Source organism: Strix aluco, chromosome 3, assembly GCF_031877795.1.
Source record: "Strix aluco isolate bStrAlu1 chromosome 3, bStrAlu1.hap1, whole genome shotgun sequence".
Lineage (NCBI taxonomy): Eukaryota > Metazoa > Chordata > Aves > Strigiformes > Strigidae > Strix > Strix aluco.
In genome coordinates this window covers 104,588,948-104,609,862 of record NC_133933.1, presented here as the reverse complement: position 1 = coordinate 104,609,862, position 20,915 = coordinate 104,588,948, and the positions used below count along the sequence as shown (strand labels likewise).

The window sequence follows — 20,915 nt, the reverse complement described above, 5'->3', positions numbered from 1 at the left end:
AAGAAATGTTGAATCACAAGGATGAGAGAGCTCTTAGTGAAGCATGTAACTGCGCATGTGCTAACTTGCACCAGGTAGCTGTGTTATTCTCTGCCACTGTGAAAACTCTTGAGATCCAAGCAGGATTACAAGAAAGCAATGTGAAAATATCCAACCTGTCCCAAGGCCATGTTGTGTTATTATGTAGCTGTTGTTTCTATTCACTGCAAGAGCTGCTTCTCAGCATAAAATAATGAACTAGGTAGTAAAAGTAATGTCTGTGAGCATTAAGGCAAGCGATGTGAGAAGTACAGCTCAAGATTTTAGTATACAGAACTGTTAAAGAGGGGTGTTAATTTTCTGGCAAACTAAGCAATACATCCTGAAGCATTCAAGATTTGCTTTTCCCTTACAAAAAACTAATTTAATGTAATTTAACTGCTTGCTCAAATATACTTTGTTAAGCAAATGAAATATGCTTTCATTCACCTTTTGCAAAGAAGGAGGAAAGGTTCCAGAGCTGCTGGGTGGAAGAATAGGTGGCTCTGGGATCACAGACTCCATCTTCAGTTTAACAGGTTCACTCAGAGGTGCATAGTTTAATTCCCAACATCTTTGTATTTGATGTTTGCTGTTTTTCAGGAGTAAATAGACAATTTACAGCTCCTCCAGGAGCAGCAGCAGGACTCAGCCAGCAGCTGCTTCTTGCCCTGCTAAGGGGATCGTACCTGTTCCACTGGCCCTTCCTAAGTGTGTGCACACACCTATAGCAGATCCTCATACAGTCTTGCTCTTCTTTCTAATGAAGAGTTGGTAAGCCCAACTCTGTTGCTAGCAAAACCAGTGTTCATTTCCTATCCAACCAACCAGTTCTTTTCTGAGCCAAAAGGGTTGACTAGATAGGAATATTCCTACATATTAGATCCTGCTTGTGGCTGTGCTGGAAAACACAATGCTCTAAGTTTTCTCCCTCTCTTTTCTCCCCCCACCCCCCTGCCTTTTTTTTTTTTTTTTTTTTTAAATCTTTTAAAATAGAGTAAAGTCACTTTGTCAAATGCACAGTAGAGATTAATCAGTCAATATTTGTTCAGAGCTTTGGATGTCTTGTTTGGAATGAGTGCTGAATATTACTCTTCTTGATAGATTGACTTGATTATGACCAGCATCTTGATAGAGAAGTTTCTTTTTAACCTTCTGAATCAGGTGCAATTTAGGATTTTATTCTCAAAGGTTGTGTATATTTTTAGACATATTTATTATGTGTTTCATTTTATGTTATAGATTTTCAATTATTTATGTTTTTCAAAAAAATTAAAGTGTTTTATATGAAGAAAAATATACTTATTTTTCTGTTTTATTTTAGACATGTTTTAGCAGATCAAGGTATTTCATAGGTATACGAATATTCTGCATTATTATTTGGAAGTCCACAGACCAAACAGAACTTCTTTTATCTGAGGACATGAGAGTATCCTCGAAGTAGTAATGTTATACCAGTTGATGCTTGAATGATTTTTCTCTGTATATTACACTGTCTTGTATTAGTAAAATACCAGAGTAAAAAATTATTTCAAAGTTGTTTTTGAGAAGAAATAATAAATTCTTATGGGAATTGTTTATACTTGGGCACAGAACTTTACATAAGGTTATTACTAAAATTTTGAATTGAGCAAGTGCACAGTTTTTTCTTTTTTCTTTTATGTGTCGTCATAGCTTTTTTGAGAAGAGAGACTGAGGATGTCTAATTCTAAATGTGTTTCATTATTTTATCCTGTTTGGGTTTTTCAGGACTAGAAATATGGTATTTGAAAAAATGTTCCTTCATGTCTTACAGTAGCTAATGCAATTTAATGGAATCCATATGTTAAATTACATGATTCTACTACAGATTTTGTCACCTGTTGCCACATATAAAATAACATGAACTCGTGTCATTGAGTGTTCTTCACAGGACTTATCTAAAATGATATACTGATAGCGCCATGCTCAGATGCCAAGATAAATGTTTGTTTACTTTAGAAGTAAACAAACAAAGTATTACTTTAGAAGATTTCGATTTATTGGAGGAGTTGGTAGTCTATCAGTAGACAAAAGAGATTTGCTAAAACCTTTCTCTTTTGTACAAGTGAAGTATGTTCCGTTTTAGAATCTAACAAATTGAACTTCAGTGCTGAAACAGAGTATAGGTGAAGCATTATGCTTTGGGAGAACAAGAATGTGAACCTGAGTAAAGAAATCTATATTTCTATTTTTTTGCCCAGATAAAGCAATTGATTTATGGACATTTATGAAAGATTTTACATTACGGCATTTTCTCCATTTACTAACATTGTGGAATTCAAAATTTTGATCTTTGAATCATCTTATCTTTAACTGCATCAGCTGAAAAGACCTTAAATCAATGCAGTTACACACCTCTCTTGGGATGTGCCTGTGTCTTGTATATGTGCATATACAAGACCATGTAATATAAAAATCAAAGCTAGCAGCAAGCAACTTGATTTTTATTTTCTCAGTTTGAATATGTTTGGAAGATTTATTTTGTTATCCAATATTTCTGTTTACAGAGTAGATAGAATCACTGGCACTATATGTAAGAATTTATTCTTTTGTTTTTATTTAGTTTGACAAAGGATATGCTTACAGCATTCGCCACAGCTATGGGAAAGAAGGAAAGAGGACTGATTATACCCCATACAGCTGCATGAAGATTATCATGTCCAATCCACCAAGTCAAGGGGATTATCATGGTGAGTTCCTTAAAAAAGAAAAAAAGTTCAAAAACGGTGGAAGCCCTTGGCTAGAGAAGTTACTCCCTCCTGTAGTCTCTTAAATTATGTATTTAATTTCAAGGCCAGGGTGGTCTTGCACTGTTCTCTTTGAATCACACTTGATAGCTTCTGATTTTGTATACATTGTGTCATGCAGTGCAAAGAGACTTTAAATGTACAGTGCTTTAAAAAGTGACCAATTAGAGGTGTTTTGAGATATGAATTCAATCATACAGAAATTCTGAAGTTTGTTAGGGTACTTTAAAACCTCCTACTTCTGTGTGACTAAATGTGTAAAACCTGCACTGGCTTCACTGCTGTTATTCTAGTGCTAAGTTGTTCATTCAGCTGTGTCTCAAAACTAATTCTGGGACCAAAAAACCCCACTCTTATTTAAAGTGGTGGAACTTTCCAAGGTATTTATAAAATAATATTTCTACAAAGGGCTATGCTTTAAAGAGCAGTTGGCTCTCATTATGTGTCTTTTCCATTTTTTTTTTTTTTTTTTTTCCACAGGTATTAAATGTATCATTGTTAGTAAGGAACTAACTAAAACTCTTCCTGTTAGTAAATGAGAATTGTGGCCTGTTTATGTTGGGATATTTCATGTAACTCTTGAGCCTGTGGTGCCCTGATAACCATGCAGTGGAATAAATATTACCAAAAAAAGGAAAAATATTTTAAAAAGTAAGGAATTGTACACATGGGTAATTAACTTTCTTATTAATGAGCTGTTAGACACTTAGGAACAGCTTAGCTGCTCTCTTGAGTGCCTTACTGCACTAACTCTTGGGTAAACAGCCTTGTTTGTGAGCTTGCTTGTTTTTTACTGTCAGGGTGCCCATTCCGCCACAGTGATCCTGAGCTATTGAAGCAGAAGCTGCAGTCATACAAGATCTCTCCCAGTGGAATAACTCAGGTAAGGCATATTTTGTTTGACACTTTCATTAATAAGGCACTGCTTTTCAATTTTGCTTTCTATTTGTGTAGGAAGGCTATGTGCAATTTGTCAGTATGTATTGTGAAGTATTTCTTGTTATAAAAGGTTTAAACCAGAATCTTGGCTTTCTGGCTCCAATGCTCCCACTGATGTGTTGATTATTGTCATCACCTTTTATTGTTTAGTATTATGAGTTGGTTTATTACTGTAGTGGATACAATGCGGAATTTTGTTTTACTTTGTTTTACTGCACTGTGATAAAAAAAGAGTTTAAATGAATGTGGCAATATTTTAGAGAATTTATTTTCATTCTTGCAGTGGCTTGTGGAAGACTCTACTGTATAGTCAGTAGACATAAGTAATTGTTTTATGTAATAGACTTCTTAAGAAAACATACATTCTTAATCATCCATTGTGCTTACTTCCCCTAAACAAGAAAAACACATGAAATGCCTAGTGAAATCAAGCAGAGATTTTTAGCAGCTTTTTAAAGGTAACATTAAATTGAAAACCTATATTATATAGCAAGGACAACACAGGAATTGGAACTTTTTGAGATGTATACTGAAGAATTGTGACTCCCATTGCTTGCTCTAGCAAGAGGTTGAGGCTATAAAAGGATGCCATCGTCTTCATTAGGGGAGGACGTATGGGTTAGAGTTAAGCTGAGACAGTTCAGCAAAAAATTGTGTATGTTAACTGCCTGAAACCTGCTTTAGGTCCATAGGAAAAAACTTGTTTATGTTGTCATTTTAGTTCATGTGAAGTGTCACTATTGGCTTGTCAGGCATCAACAGAGTGTTGAACAAGATAGAAAGGAATGTGAAAGTTCCACTTAAAGTAGTCTCCCTTGGAAGGAATAATTAAGATACAAACTAAAAGAGAATAGTTTTAAAGTGTTTATTGTTCACTCATAGTCATTCTTGACAAATTCTTGAAATACTCTAGGAATGTTTTTTCTTTTGTATTTTCCCCTGGTTCATATAAATAAGCATTTGACTGTCTTCCATATATCTGACAGGCACTAGAGGTGCTTTCCTTTGGCTTTTTTCCTTTTTATATGCATCAAAAATTGATGCTGCTCTGAGATTTTTATCCTGCTAATCATTGCAAAGGTTGGTGAGGATTTACTGTTTTAGCTGCCTTGCTATGTGTGAGCAGGATTTAGTAGAGGCTATTTCTTCAGTGAATTTACACTGTAGGGCAGTATTTTTATATTTAACATAGTTCCTTACTTGATGTGAATTGGGTTTTACTTTTTGTGTGTTGGTTTTTTCCCCTTGTAAAGTAGGATTGAGAGTCACTAGGAGTCTTAAATTTTCTTATCAAAAGTGACTAAGAAAAACTCTCTGTCAGCATTCTCTTTGCCCTGAAATGGACACTGTCCTGTCCACAAATTTTGTGGTGTCAGTTTAAGTGCAGCTGGGGTACAGGGCTCTGCAGTGGCCACTCCTAGTGTTAAACCAAAACACACCCAAAACAAAACACTCTCCACCTGAAAGCTAATAATAATAATAATAAAAAATAAATAAAAAAGAAGTTGACTGTGGCTGGGTTTTCAGAGATTGAAAATTTACATCAGACAGTCTTTGAGATATTCAGTAGAAAAGGAGGATTGGTTCACATATGTCTCCAAGATCTCATACAGATTTGCTCCTTGTTGCTACATTTGCATGGTCCAATAACATTTGCATGACTAATAACAGTTCAGGATCCTTCAGTCCAGACAGTGGTTTTTTAGTCTTCTTTGATGCTGGTGATAGTTGCTGGGTATCAGAAATGTTGTTTTTTCTTTAGCTCAGTGAATGATTATTAGGGGTGGATGGTTTGCCAGTCTTTCAAAGCCTCTGATGTAGTTGCTTTTCTAGTATCTTGGCCTCAAGATTGACATTCACTCAAGCCTTACCCTTCAAGTCTGTTAGACATCTTGTTAACTCCAGATCAAATGAGAGCTTCCTTACAACCTGACAGGTTCATGGTTTTAATGAATGATTCAGAGCTTGACCTTTCAGCTATGTATTTTAATGAATGGCATGTCTTTCCTGGGGCTCAGGGCCTCTTACACCTGTTCCTTGCTTTGTTCCAAAATTCTTTTGCTGTCTTCAAATGTGACTTTGTTTAGTGTCTTCTCTTGCTCTATATGCTCTAGACAAGTAGGTTGTCACAAAGTGAAAAACTCCCTTCTGTGTTTTCAAAACCAGATCAATGTACGTACCTAAATGCTTTTTCAGTTCTCTCTGCCTGGTTTATGGTCGAGATAAATGTGTTGTTCTGGACTGAGGGGATACTCAAGTGGCCACATGCATAGGACGGTAAACTCAAAAGGAGCAGGTGATTCTCATCAGTTTTCCAGGACTCTCAGCTGTCTGCAACAAGTGAAAGTCTCACATTCACTTAATGAATGACAGTGTACAAAGTAGTTGAATCATCATCAAATGTGTGTCATGGTGTCACAGGTGAAACAGTAAATGACAGCTTGTAGTGGATCTGGATACTGGTTTGGTTTTTGGTTTTGTTTGATTGTTTCTTTAAGAATCAAGATGATTAGAACTATACCCCTGCTTGATTGTCCTACAGAGTCCCTCACTTGCTCCCCACCCTGATGGTGTGTTTACTGAGGTCTCAACTTTCCTTCCCACCACTGCTGGTCTGGGAGGACGGGCCAGAGACTCATGTCAATACCTGCTTTGCAGCTGCTTGCAGTTCACAGTGTCAGGCATTACAGGCTGTGGTCCCAGGGCATTCCTCAGCATTCATCTCCATGCATCTCCAATCTCCAGGGTCATTCTCAGCTTCCCAGGATCTTCACCCTCATCTTTCTGGACTGTCAAGCCTCTATTTTTCTTCATCTAAATAGTCTATCTGCAAAACTTGTGGTCAGGTTCCTAACTGGTAGTTCTGTGCGATGTCTCTTTATTAATGGGAAGATCAGAACATGTCACTATTAGTCTAAATATTATCAAAATTTACAACCAGCCCATACCAGTTGCAGCTAGCTAGCAGGTTTGTTCTTGACAGTTTGAAAATTCAGTTTTGTATGTGTTACAAGACTCTATATGAAAACTGTGCAAAAGTAACTTGAACAAACTGTTGTTTGCTCAGCTGTTTCCCAGCTTACTTCTTGATGGGTGACACTGAGGGAGTTACGAGACTCTGCAGTGGTAACAGGTTTAAGATCATGTGAACTTTTGCTTTCCAGATTAGTAGCGATACATGCTTCTCTGCAGCTAAGGAGTGGCTTTAAGAAATTCAAATGAAAGCTCAAGACTTGCAGTCCCTGTTGAGCGTAAATTGCAGCAATCTGGAAATCACATTGAAAGGTAGCACACCAGACCTTCTGTGGTGGGTTGACACTGGCTGGATGCCAGGTGCCCACCAAAGTGGCTCCATCATGCCCCTCCTCAGCTGGACATGTGAGAGAAAATATAATGAAAGGCTTGTGAATTGAGAGGAGCCCTCCCTGCTTACAGCAGATATTATATCACTACCAAGTTCTGTATCAGCAAAACAAAATACTACAAGATCTGTGAAAGTAATGCACTGAGCAGTAAAACCAAACATATGTATTAGTACATAAACTTACATATGTAATGGATTGCAAGCAATGTGGAAAGGTATCTTAGAAGTCATCTTTTATGAATGGGGCACTCCAAAATAGAACTGTCCATCTTGAAATCTAACAAGAAGTGCTATTATTTCTGTTCCTGGGATGGACAGGTGGTGGGACTGCTGTCAGCTTCCCTACTTGGGAAAACTGTTCTGTGCTTTTCCTTTGATACTTCTCTTCAGCAAGAATGCTCCTGCTGCACAAAAAAATCCAAGACAGTTTGGTATCAAGCTACTTCACTGTGGAATCCCAGGATTCATTCGCTATGCCAAGACCTTCTAATTCTAGAATCTGGACAAATTTGCTGTCTAAATCCCAATCCTGTTTGGACTACCTCATGTTTGACTTTAAAAACTAGAGTATTCCTACTCATTTCTTAAGAGGGTGTCTTTGATTAACATCAGGAAATATTCTGCTGGGCATAACTTGTGACCTGGAATACCGCTTTTTTTCTTGGTGTATGTCAAGGTCACTATCCTCCTAATATGTGATTTTTACCTATAATTTACAGTAATTTACTGAATTTGAAAAGATACAACTTTCTGAACTGACTCAGCCAACAATTGGCTACATAGGGATCCTTCATCTTCAGAAATGGTTTGATTTTATTGTTTTTTTCTAAAGGTTTAGGTATGGCATTTCCTCTGTGAGAACCCAGTCTCCCAGCAGCATCTCAACTTAGCTGTTCATAGTTTTTTTTGAACTAATGGGCACTTGCTTCGTTTTTTGCCTTTCTAGGAATATGACCTTCAGCTGACAGTAGTTGCAACAGAACAGTAGAATACTCTTTTTTTTTTTTAATTCACCAATTCTATCAATTTTGAGATAATATTAACCCTTAAAATGAACTGTAGGTTTTGCTTATAGTGGTGTCTAAATTTTAGGAGATTAATCTTTGTTTTATTTAGTACTATATTTTTCATCTAAACTAAATGTTTTCAGGGCTACAGATTACTTATATGCTATATGCATAAGGCATGCTTCTTTGCAAGAATGTGTCAATATCTATACCCAGGAGATCTCTTGGCTGGATGGTTTCTGCCCTAAAATTTTTCCTATGTTTACCTGACAATGTGCGAATCTTACATAGCCATTGTCATGGAAACAAGTGAAGTTTTTAAGACATCTTCGTGCTGGATCTCAAGAAGCATATCTGTGCGCGAGGTCATGAGATCTTCAGAGCTCACACCTACAGTTATGTTTGCACGCTCACCAAGTGTTTTGTTCTTGTTGAAACTTCTGTATGGTCCCATAGTTTTTGTTGAACTAGATACTCCAGGGCACTCTTCTGGGCAAATGGTATTTGTGACAGGAGTCAGTGTCCAGCCCATATGGTTGTGGCTTTACCCAAGATGTTTGGTTTTCCAGTGCTGTTCTCAGTCTTCTGTTTCTAAGGCTGTCCTTCATACTCTTGAGATAAGGAGAACACCTTTTCCTTTTAGGTTTGTAAGATCAGTAAGTTCCTGAGTTTTTTTCATACAGATAAAGCATTTGGCTGGTCTGTAGTGGAAACAAACCACATCCTCACAGTGTTTTTCCAAAGGAATTTGTGCGCAGGCTAGGTGTGAAAAAGGAAAGCTGGAAACCTCACGTGACTTCGTAAGCAGTCTGAGCATTGGCCTGCTTTCATTGCAGTCATTTTGTAGTACAGTCAGTAATGAAAAAAGTGATCAGAGCATTTGAATATGTGAATCTGCTTGCTGTCAAGGATCTAGATCCAGCCCCACTATCCCAGTCCAGATTCTCTGGGGCTGTATTTTGTCTGAGGTTGTATCTTCTGAAGTCATCTTCCTGAGGTAATATAGCAGATGACTTCCATGTCTTGCCTAGTTATTATATAGCCTGAAGCAGAAAGAATTAATCCTGATGTTTATTCCAAGAACTGAATTATTTAACTTGTATTATTTCACATTTTCCATACGTTAGGCTATTTCTTTATTTGTCACAGTAGCTTTTTTTTCTTTGTTTTAAAAATCCTTCTTGGAAAAGTAATATGGTTAGCTGAGCATCTAATGTGTGAATGTGTGATTGTATAGCATTTATAGTATATTTCAGATCCCATTTAATTTCTGTCTTTAGTGTTCTGCTAATCAGCTAAAATCTTTATGAATTGAGGTTTGCCAATAGCTAATCAAATTGAAGAATATAAAGATTAAAGCATATGTTAAGATAAATACATCTGTTGTGGTGCTGTACTAATATACTGTAATATGTTGCGTACGTATCTCAAATAGAAAAATAGATATGATAGGCTTTGAATTGGAGTTCTTTCAAAATATCTATTATTTGTTTCTGAAAGCCTTCTTGGAGAAATTACTTTTCCTAGTTCACTTCTATCACAATAGCAAAAGCAAAAGGTAGTAAAAATTTCTGGTTCTACAGTCAGGAGAAATAGAGGGTGTAAGACTCATCCTTTTTGCTTTTGCTCCAATTACTGTTTTTTCTTCAGGGAAAAATGCTTATGTAAATGAACAGTAGATAGCTTCAGAAGAATGATTGTTCTTTCTAGTACAGTTGTTCTCAATTTAAAAAAGCGCTTTTTTCCATAATTGGATTAAATTAAAGGTTTTGATTGAGTCATTGAACTTTGGCTAATGTTCTCTAACAAATTTAGTGTTTTGGGGGATTGGAGAGTCTTTACAGAAATGGAAATAAATAAGCTAATCTGTGCTTAAGCCTCTGATACGGCTATATGTTTCCATGAATTAAAAAAACTCCAACAAAACACCAAGCAAAAAACTCCCAAACCAGCAAAATCCCCCCAAAACCCACCACAGTGAAAAAACCCAAAGCACACTCTTGCTTCTGATGATCTAATATTAGAAAAATTTTAGATCATTGCTGGCTGTAAAAATATTTTCCCTTGCAGCTAAAGAATTTTGCCCTAACATCAGTCATCTTAATGGTAGTGCTTTTGTAAGTTCTGATTAAATAAGAGCAAGTACTGTTTAAGTAAGAGATTTTTAAGTGTTTAAATAAGAGATCTTTTATTAAGTCAGTATTTATTGTGGAAATATATAAAATTGAAACAAAAATACAAGAACATTTTTATATTCATGATATAGACAACCTTATGTGATACCCATTTTATTACTACAGTGAAATTTTGTACATCAAAATTCCTTAAAATTTCTTTCAGCAATTCCAGTTTGAAGTCTTGTCTTTTTCGACTTGTGGCTATAATAAATACTTAATTGATGAAGTTATCACATGGCACTTCATATGTATTGATTTACCTCTTTTCATCAAATTCACATTTTTACTTAGAACACAGATTTTTGTGAGCTTTTACTGGGGAAAGAATCCCACCACAAATTAACTAGTTAAAACTCAAATCATAAAACAAGGTACCCTTACATATTTGTTGCCAAGAATTTTTTAGAAGCATTAGACCTTGAATCCAGAAATTGTACGTCATTCAGATTTCTCAACTGGTGGCTAAGACCCCTTCTTCACTGTCCAAAATCTCTCAGGTAGTTATTGTTTTTACTACATCAAAACCTGTAAATGCTTTAAAATGATTAAATCTTTCAAAGTGGAGAGTGTAAAAGCCTCAGAAGTAAGTTTATCCAAGGAAACTTCATAGTCAAAATAAATCTTTGTGGCACTGTGGTGTAGATTTGGGTGCTGAAAGTTTCCACGTATTTTCTATAGATGGGGAACGCTTATCAATGGGAGGCAGCATTCAGCCTTTCCATTATTTTGAGAATAATACTTGTGTGTTAGGAGTATGTCTTCCCCATTTTATCTGAGATTATACTTTCTCTGACTTTTAAAATTAACTGAGTTTAAATTAACATCTGTCTTCATTTAATAAGCTGCCCAGGGGTTGCTGCAGCAAATATGGGCACATATTGACATATTCTTTTCATTCTGACATTCACTTACTCTTTTGTTAAGTATTTAATGAGTTCCTTACTGACATACATGAAGTAAGAACTTCAGGCTAGAAAAACTATGCATTAAAAATGGAGGAAAAAATACAGGTATTTTTGAGACATTAATAAAAAATACCTTCCTCTAGATCATCACTGCCTCTTACTTTTATAAACTGTGCTAGAATACAATTAGGTTTTGTTGTTTGACAGTTGTGAAGTTGTGATGCAAATTGCAGGGTAGAAATTGATCTCTTATGATACCCTAAGTATTGCCATGTGCAATTCTGAACACTCTCTGATCAAGTACTATTCACTACAAAAGACAAGTCAAAGAATATAAAAGGAAGAGGGGCTCTGGCAAAGCTGTAACAATGAAACAATGATTTTGTAGCTTGTAAGCGAGTCCATGAGGGAAACCAGCTTAAATCTGAGAAAATTGTGCTATACGTGCATAAATTATGAAACCTTCAAAATCAGTTTAAAATATGAAGGAAATATCTGAAAGTAGCAAAAAGAACAGATAGCTGTACTGACCAGGAGGCAAAGGGCACTGGAGAGTCCCGAGGCAGGACTTAGTGCTGAGATGGTCACAAGCTGGCCTGAAAAAGAAGAAAACTGGAATGTGTTCAGATACATTCCAGCAGTTGCACCCAATCATATCTTCAGTCACCTTTGAAATGAAAAGAAAGTTAGAAATGAGTCATACTTACCTGAAACTATAGTGGAAAGATTTTCATTTTGAAAATATAAGTTAATTCTGCAATTTTCAAATAAAACTGTTTGAGTAAGTGAAGATAACAACCGATAATTACAGACCCCAAACTATTCTGCTATGCAACATCTTCGCTTTGAATGCCGAGGATCTATAAAGCAGGTGGCTGCATACAGCTGCCAAACATCATCTTAACCTCATTAGTAGTCGGTAAAGCAACATCAGAAAAGCAAGTTGCAGATGGTAGTGAAAGGAAAGGCACATAAGATCTAACAAAAAGAGTCCTTGAGTGTGTACCTGTACTTGCAAAATAAGGCAATGTAGTGTAAATATCTTAATATATATAGGCAAAAGATTGCTGCTGTGAATTAAGGTGGCTTTGACTGGAGGTCTGTTTCTGGGTAACACTAGTGAAAAAAAAACAGCTGCAAGCTTGCTTTCATTATGTGCACAAATGTAGTAGGAAAGATAATATTTATTATGAATGATAATTCTGTTTTATTTAAATAGAGGATTGTTAGTTTCTCTCACACAGAGTACTCCTAGCTGAGCTCCATTCTATTGACATTTTTAACCTTTTTTTGTTTCTTCTCTTAGCAACTTGTTCTCTGTTAAAGCCAGCTAATCTACTAAACTGTTTCTTTGGATATGTTTAATGTGCCCCTTATTCCTCAACCCTATCATAGATGCAGAAGGTAAACCTGGCTCACCGTGTTTAAATTTACATATGTGCTAAATATCAGGCTTATCACTTGGCTGCCTTCTGGCTGCCTCTCAGAATGAGTAGGAGCTGAATTATAACTGCTTTTTTTCTGAATGAGCCACAAATGTTGGTCTGGCTTTTCTACCCAACCACAAATTTTAATCAACATGTAGGAATGTCTAGCTTTGTCATCTCTACCTGTCAAATTTGGCTGAAATTGGCCAACCAGTCAAAGCTGGGCAGTTGATGCGGTGGAAAGGGTAAAGAAGCAGGAGTGAAAGGATGACTACCAGTGCCATCATGCACATTAATAAATTTAACAAACTGGACGAAAGTCTCTGGTCTGTTTTGGTGAGCATCTGTTCTAGGGAGCACTCTATCGATGTCGGGAAAAGAAGTGGCATGAAGACCTAGTTACCAGACTTCACTGGAGTATGCTGGTAGAGGTTCCTCTAACAGCTCTTCTCCAAGATATATGTCTTCATAGTAGTATAGCAGAAAAATTTGTCTGGTGACCTGATAGCCTCTGAGAGGTCTGAGAAGGCGTCTCAAGGGAGTGGGACAGTGGTTCCTTGGTGAAATGGAAGTGTAGCTGGGCAATAAAGATTGAGATGCTGCAAAATAACATTGTTGCTCTTTAAGAATTTAAAAAGTGCCTCAAGGGTAGCTCTGATAACATGGCCATTATAGCTTTCATATATCAGCAGCATCGATTCAATTAAGTTCTCTTCTCCACCTTAAAGGTGGGTCAGGATTTTCCCAAGGATGAGTCAAGGGCTTAAATGGGCTTGGTTTCAGAATAGTTTGCTCAGAATAATCTCTCCTACAAAACTGGAATTTATTTATAAGTGTCCCTTTATTCTGTCATCATCTGTGCTGTGTCGATCAGCAATCCCTCTTCGGATATCTGTCTCTTGAAGTTACCATTTTTCTGCTGAACTGTCAGAGAAGACAACAGCAGCTTGATTTCGCATCCTGTGAATCATTGTGAATTGGTAAATCAAAAGCTAGCTTTGATAATCCTTGTTTTTTCTGCTTTTCAGAATAGTTGGATAACAGCATAATTGATACAAAAAGCAGCTGTAACCGGTCTGCGATTCAAAAGTTAAACAAACCGCAGAATGACTACTAGCCCTTTAACTGATAATTTTTTTCAAAAAGTTCTCTTAAATTACAAGAGAACCTTAATGCTTTTAAACTTTTGGGGTTTATATTCAGAATTTGTCCATACTTAAGTTTTTCTTTGCTCACTTAAGGGCTGAGTCTTAAAATATATTTACACTTGAATTTAGAGAAGTTTTTATTTATATAATTTTCATTAGGTGTAATCTTGATTAAATGAAGAATAATTTTGAGAAAACCTAAAGTATTCATGAACTAGATTAAATTAGTTGACTTATTTCAGCTGGAAAATCCAGGTTAGAAAAGTCTGAATGCTACAGAGCATTATGAATGTTTCTTTCAACTAACCAAAGACATATAAGTTTTCTAATCATTACTCCAAATTGTGTGAAAAATACTTTGTAAAAAAGTACATACATACAATGTAGTTAACATTTACTTAAAAATAGATATAGATCTTTTGCATTGCGTAGATTTTATTGTGAGGAACAAACAGGAACACATAAGGCAATATGTAATTGAAGTGTTTTGAATAGATGAATTTTCTTCAGTCCTTAACTACTTAATGTGACACTAATTTTTTCAGTCAATTTCAAAGGAGGGAGGAGGTGAAAATAAAAAAAAAGTGTACACAGATAGTGCCAGATTTCAGAGTTCATTGCCTAGTTGGCCTTGGCCCTGATCTTTTACAGAAGATCTAACAGAAGGTGGCAAGAGGGATAGAAATGTAATCAGTTGGGCTATTACAGAGAAACAATATGGCTAAGTACTTTCTTGGCAGTGTGTTGCTGTTTTTATCCATGCAGCAAATGTAATTTATTTATACATCTGTCAATAAATACAAGGCAGCATTCAATAATGAGTACAGCAGGGATTTAAGCTGGAGTGTATTGCTGTGTTTGACACAAAGGTCAAGCTTGGGAAAGGGGCTTGAAGTGAACATTTCTCGAAAACTATTTTTCCTTCCACTGAGGCTATCTCTTAATTCCGGCAATTTTCTCTGTTTGATAAGCAAAAAGAGCATACATTTTGATTATAAAAAGGAGGGAGGAGGTGATGAAACTTTAAAAAATTTCAACTGGCATTGCATTCTGGTGATAAGAATGGGACTTTATGCGGCACAGAAGAGATTACCTGAAGCAGAATTGGGAAGCAAATTGTATTTACAAAAGATGGCATGATTTTCCTAATAGGTGTTCAAAACAGGCTATTCACTCACATATTCTGCTGAGCTTGACTAGAAATAACTTCATTTCAAAAAGGACAAATCTGATTGAAGGTAAAAGCATTACCCTCTCATAGATACTTGTCTAAAGGATTTGCATTACATTTTCTTGATGGGAGCACAGTAGTATTTTATTCTGCATCTGCATGAACTGATAATGTGGAAAATAAAAATACAAATTGTGTCTTTGATTGCTTCATGCTTCAACCACTTGAATTACTAGATTTATGTCTGCAATTATGGAAGAGATGTTGCATTATGATAGTTTGACAATAACTGTCACAATTATATTGCCAAAATACAGATTCAACTTATTCTTGAAGTTGAGTATTGAAATTATGTTTTAAGGACCAGGCATATCTTCCTGTGGTTTTATCTTGTTTTTAATGAGGCCGGGGTATTTTTAAAGAACTATAGTATGTCTTGTCAGTTATTAGTAGGCCACACAAATGTCAAAGACGTCATGTACTGCAATTTTCCATGAGCTATTATACAAGGCTGTTGTGAAATATCTTGTCATGGTAAGTATCAACAAGATGTAAGTGTGCTGCTTCTGTATCCGTTACATTTTTCTTCCTCTATATAGATCCTGGAATTGGTGAAGGGCATGCATTACCAGCTGGCCTGTCAGAAGTACTTTGAGTTGACGCATGATGTAAGTAGCTACTAATTTTTGTTAAACTGTAATCACCGTCTTTGTCTTGAGGAAGGCCTTGGAAATCATGCATGAAGCCCAGAGACTATTTGCAGTTCTCACATCCATCATTAGCTGTCTTTCCTTGTTAGTTTTCATTGCAATAATTTTAAATATACTTTTGTAATTTTCTGCATTTATATAGTGACATTATTAATACCCTGAATGTTACAAGATATATTAAAGATTATGCTTTCTTCCTGAAAATGTCAATATTGTTGAATTTTATCTATTTCAAGCCACTTAACTTTTTCAATATCCTGGTTTTTATCAATTTTGTGTTTTTTAACCTGTTATGCAAGTTTGATATTTTGAGATATACCTTAAAAATTAAAAAAAGGATCTAAAAAGTGTAATTAAAACTCTAGTCTCCTAGCACATACATAGTTAATATTGTTAATTTTCCTTTGATATTTTTTCACAGTTTTAGTCTTGTGTGATTTGTTTTTAAATCAAGATGAACATTCTCAGAGCTTTCCCATTTGCTTAATCATAGGCAAAATTAAAGTGAGATTCTTCACAAAATTGTAAGATAGCCAGTGGCCACAGTCCATCTCCTGTGTGACTTCCTGATTCAAAGAACCAGCTTTTGCATTGGTTCAAGACTCCTTGTCATCAAGGAAAATAAAAAGGAAAACACAGCCCTTTTTATACCTTTGTTCTCTCCACAACTCAAAAAAGGGAAACATCCCATTCAAACAGCAGACTATGGAACAGCCTTGCTAAAGATATTGATGAAGATTAGATGACCCACCCAGAGACATTTACCATTGGCTTTTTTGTTCTTACTGGTTTTCACATTTGGTTTAAATGGGGACTGTTTGTCTCCTCAGATTTCCAGCAATCATATGTGTGAATGTATAGCAAAGGTATACTCTGAACCAGTATCCAGTGTTGTTTTGGCAGCTGTAATTTAAGAGGAACACTTTGTCTTACAGCCTTAGAAAATGATGAAGCGCATCTAATAATCTGGAAGGAAATTGAAAATTATGTACAATTTCAAATTTAGATAACACTTGCCCTGTGTAAGGCTAAGTCAGTAGAAATAATATTTTCCCAAGATGACCATAGACCCCTAAGGTCAACATTCACCAAAGGATAAATCAGCACAGTGCCGAATATCTGTTGCATTTTAGGAAAGCTGTCTTTCCATTCTTCTATGTCAAATTCCAGAAAAGCATTATTTTTTTCAGTCTTGTGGTAATATAAATATCTGTCTTTGCTGCTTGTATTAAAAATCATCTTTGTACTTTGCTGTTGATAAGTCTCTTACTTCAGTGAGAGAAAGCAGAATGCACAGAAAGGCACTTTCTGTAGTTTGAATGACAATTTTTTAGAGAATTTAGCTGCTGAACTTGTTACCAACCTGCTCAGAATGAATTTTCTGTCCTAAAACTATATTCTTTAGTAATGTTTCAGTTTTTTTTTTTCCTGGGGTGGTCAAAAGATGTATCTCTGAAGCTGGTGACATCTAAGCAGATAATCAAACCCTTACTTTTTCCTGTATATCACTAGCAGAGTTTTTCAGCGAAGGAAATTTCTGAAGAATCAATAAGCATAACATTGTTACTCTTTCTTCAAATAGGTGAACAATCGTAAGGAAGATTTCCCTAGAAATAATGGGCTGGCTCACATGGAGAATTTCAGCTTCAATTATGTAAAAATTTTACCAAGAACGTGTTTGATATGTGTTGGGCAGAGCTGTTTGCGTAACCTATAATTCTTGAAAGTTACAGCACATATGTGGGTTAGATCTACTATGAATGACTTTGTAGTGGAGACTTGCTTATGATTTTTTTCTAAGTTCACAAGTGTCAGTTGCACACTGTGTCTACTTAAGGACTCTCTTTGAATTTCTTTGCCATCATCCTCTCTCAGGTTTCTACTACATCTTTTACTCATGCTGGCAGCAGCTTTGCTGTTGGCTTCAGTAGTATAGTGCTTGGCACTAAGACTATGCTAATAAATCCATCTGGACTAGAGTGAGAATGTTTAGATCTTTTTTTTTTTTTTTTTTTTTTTTTTTGAGGGTGTGAGGGATGTGTCTTTGGACCTCAGTGCTACTGGTTTAAATAGCGCAGGTTACCTAAAAGCTGCTTCTCTGCATATTCTGTGTTAACTGGGTTTATTAACTGTAATGCTACACCTCTCCTGAACTTTCATTTCACTATTTCACAACCACAGAACAAAAGCAACCATCATTTGTGTGGTCCAGTGCATTGTTTGTCTTCAGACAGGAACTAATGTGTTAAGGAAATGTACGTGTATGTTAAGTCTTGTATTTGTTAAGTCTTTCAGTAAGTGTGGGAAAGGAAAGCACTATATATATGCATGAATGATTTTATATTTTTCAAGTTTTGGGATATTAGGGCATATTCCTTTTTGGGAAAGTTATTTTCTACATAATAACACTGTAATTTGATCAAGACAAGCTGTTCTATGTATGTGAAGAAAAGAGAGTCTTTTGACTTTATAGAAGTATGACTGAATGGCCTGTAGGTTAGATATTTTCAAACATTATCATATTGTCATAAGAGTCAAGAATAAACTATATTTATATGGTAACTAGAGTAAGCATTCAATCAAACACTACCAAAATACTAAAGTATCTTTCTTGATTTGGATTTCAAGCCATACGGAAAGCATTTTAACTGTTTGAAGTTTTAATATTTGTACTTGAGTTCATAATAAGATATTTCATGTTGTTATCCCGTTTAGGTAAGTTTTTATTTTGTACTAAAGTGAGGACACAAGGCAACTCATGTAAAGTGGAAATGAGACGCCCTGAAAATGTAAGCAGTGTAACCATAACCCACAGTAAATAGTCACAGTAATGAGGAATGCCTTTCATGGTCACAATAGCAGCAAGAGGTTTTTTTACTTTAGTTGGTAGAATTGGATGGCAACTCAAAATAGAGAAAAATAATTCCAGTCCAGTTTAGAGATCTTGGCTACGTATCAGAATCCTACCCTTGGCTACCTATCAGATCCTGGCTTGTATCAGAAATAGCGTGGCCAGCAGGGACAGGGAAGGGATCTTACCCCTGTACTCGGCACTGGTGAGGCCGCACCTCGATTACTGTGTTCAGTTTTGGGCCCCTCACTACAAAAAGGACATTGAATTACTCGAGCGTGTCCAGAGAAGGGCAACGAAGCTGGTGAAGGGTCTGGAGCACATGTCGTACGAGGAGCGGCTGAGGGAACTGGGGTTGTTTAGTCTGGAGAAGAGGAGGCTGAGGGGAGACCTCATCGCCCTCTACAGCTACCTGAAAGGAGGTTGCAGAGAGCTGGGGATGAGTCTCTTTAACCAAGTAATAAGCGATAAGACAAGAGGTAATGGCCTCAAGTTGTGCCAGGGAAGGTTTAGACTAGATATTAGGAAGCATTTCTTTACAGAACAGGTTGTTAGGTGTTGGAATGGCCTGCCCAGGGCAGTGGTGGAGTCCCCATCCCTGGAGGTGTTTAAGAGTAGAGTGGACATAGCGCTGAGGGATATGGTGTAGTTGGGATCTGTCAGTGTTAGGTTAACGGTTGGACTGGATGATCTTCAAGGTCCTTTCCAACCTAGGTGATTCTGTGATTCTGTGATTCTGCATATGCAGCCAAGTAAAAGACACTGATGATATCGGCTATGAACCACTAGTACGTTAAATAAATGTTCTTGGGACAGCATGCCTGTAGAAATAATGAGTGCTTTAAAATCTGATTGTGTATAAATCCACTGTTTGAAGAGCCTGAGCATTATGAATAAATAAGAAAGCCTAAGTGGCTAATGCCTGTGTTGCTAAGTTATATTTCAAAGGAACTAATGATGTTAATGTTGTTTACATGAATACTGCTGTATTAGTTACTTGTTACAGTTACAGCTGTAACAGCTGATTATTTATATATTGATATTTATGTCTAAACATTTCATTCTTGAGTACTGATATTTTATAATCCTTGTATATTTATAAGAAGTAAATGAAATCTGACACAGCAAACTTTCTGATACAGAAGAATCACTTTTGAATAGTTCATTTAAAAACATAAGCAAACCCCATTTTTCTTAGTCCTTTGTGATCAAATCACAAGAACACTGGACTTTTTCTAAAAAAAAGGGTGCAGTTAATTGATATTGTTTACTGTAGCACCACGATTGCTCACATGGTTTTTCTGTAAAATCAACTCTAGCCTTATCAGCTGTCATTTTAAAAGTTCCTGGTTAAAACTGAAAGATACTATAGCTACAAAATGATTCCTTTGGGTTTTTCAAAACAATATTTGCTATAGTGGAAATACAAAACTAGAGTTTGTATGAAGACCAGTATGTGCAAAATGTGTTGAATCAAAAAAAAGTCTTGTGTTAGTATTATCCGCTAGATGCAATAAACAGTTCTGTCTGAAGTGACAGGCCTTTTCACTTGGATCAATACAGGTTATAAGCTTAAATTTTTGCTGGCACAGAAAATACATTTTTCTTTGGGCGTAGTGGCTTCCAGATGGATTTACAGGTGTGAACAGATAAAGCTGTTTGAGAAATCAAACTACTATTTCTAGTAGTACATTTCAGGTAACTTACAGCTAAGTTAATGATGCAGCTTTTCAAATTGATGTGCTTTGATCTGTATTACCTAAAAGCATTGGAAAGACTTACATAAAGTAACATGAGCAGTCTAACATAAAAAAGCCAGGAAATTTGTGTATGCTTCAACTCGATTTTTGTGGTCAAATTTCATGTGAATTTCCAGCCAGAGCAGAATATTTTTATTCAGAGAACCTTATTGAAAATGACGCAGAACAGAATTTTTTATGTATCACTATATCATAAATGAAGTTGATGATGATGATGACCAAAACTTCCCCTTTCTCTCTTCAGGCTCTCAAAAAAAGGTGATAAAATGAATGAGCAGAATTCTTTTAATTAAAAAAGGAGTCACACTGCAATTTTAATTAACAATCTGTAAATACCCTTTAGCCAGATGCTGTCAGTCACCTCTGAAAACATGGTTGTAGGCTCCATTCATACAATGAGCTGCTTCTACAGGTTATTCCAATTTGTTGGTGAGAGAAGAGTTTAGAACAAAGTTAAGAGTTACAAAGTGAATCTTAAAATGGTCTGAAGAAAACTGAGATTTTCAGGTTAAAAAAAAAATAGAACTGGTTAAGAGCTTCTTCTAGGAAAGCCAGCTTTTCACTGTATTACTTCTTTTTAAGCCTTTTTGGTGTAAAGAAGTAATTTAGTTCCCACATCATGGAAATTGGAGCATGGATGAAAGCTGACTGGATGAAACTCATCCAGATA

The 20,915-nt window shown here is 36.0% G+C and overlaps 1 protein-coding gene across 3 annotated transcripts in view; it reads left to right on the top strand.

Moving 5' to 3' along the window:
• Positions 1 to 20,915, top strand: part of PRIM2 (DNA primase subunit 2) — a 128,854-nt gene that overhangs the window by 105,833 nt on the left and 2,106 nt on the right. For all 3 annotated transcript variants that reach the window (XM_074819845.1, XM_074819843.1, XM_074819844.1), the window contains 3 exons: positions 2,603 to 2,729; positions 3,587 to 3,669; positions 15,524 to 15,592. In XM_074819845.1, the coding sequence (XP_074675946.1) occupies positions 2,603 to 2,729; positions 3,587 to 3,669; positions 15,524 to 15,592 (279 nt within the window). The remainder of the gene's footprint in view (positions 1 to 2,602; positions 2,730 to 3,586; positions 3,670 to 15,523; positions 15,593 to 20,915) is intronic.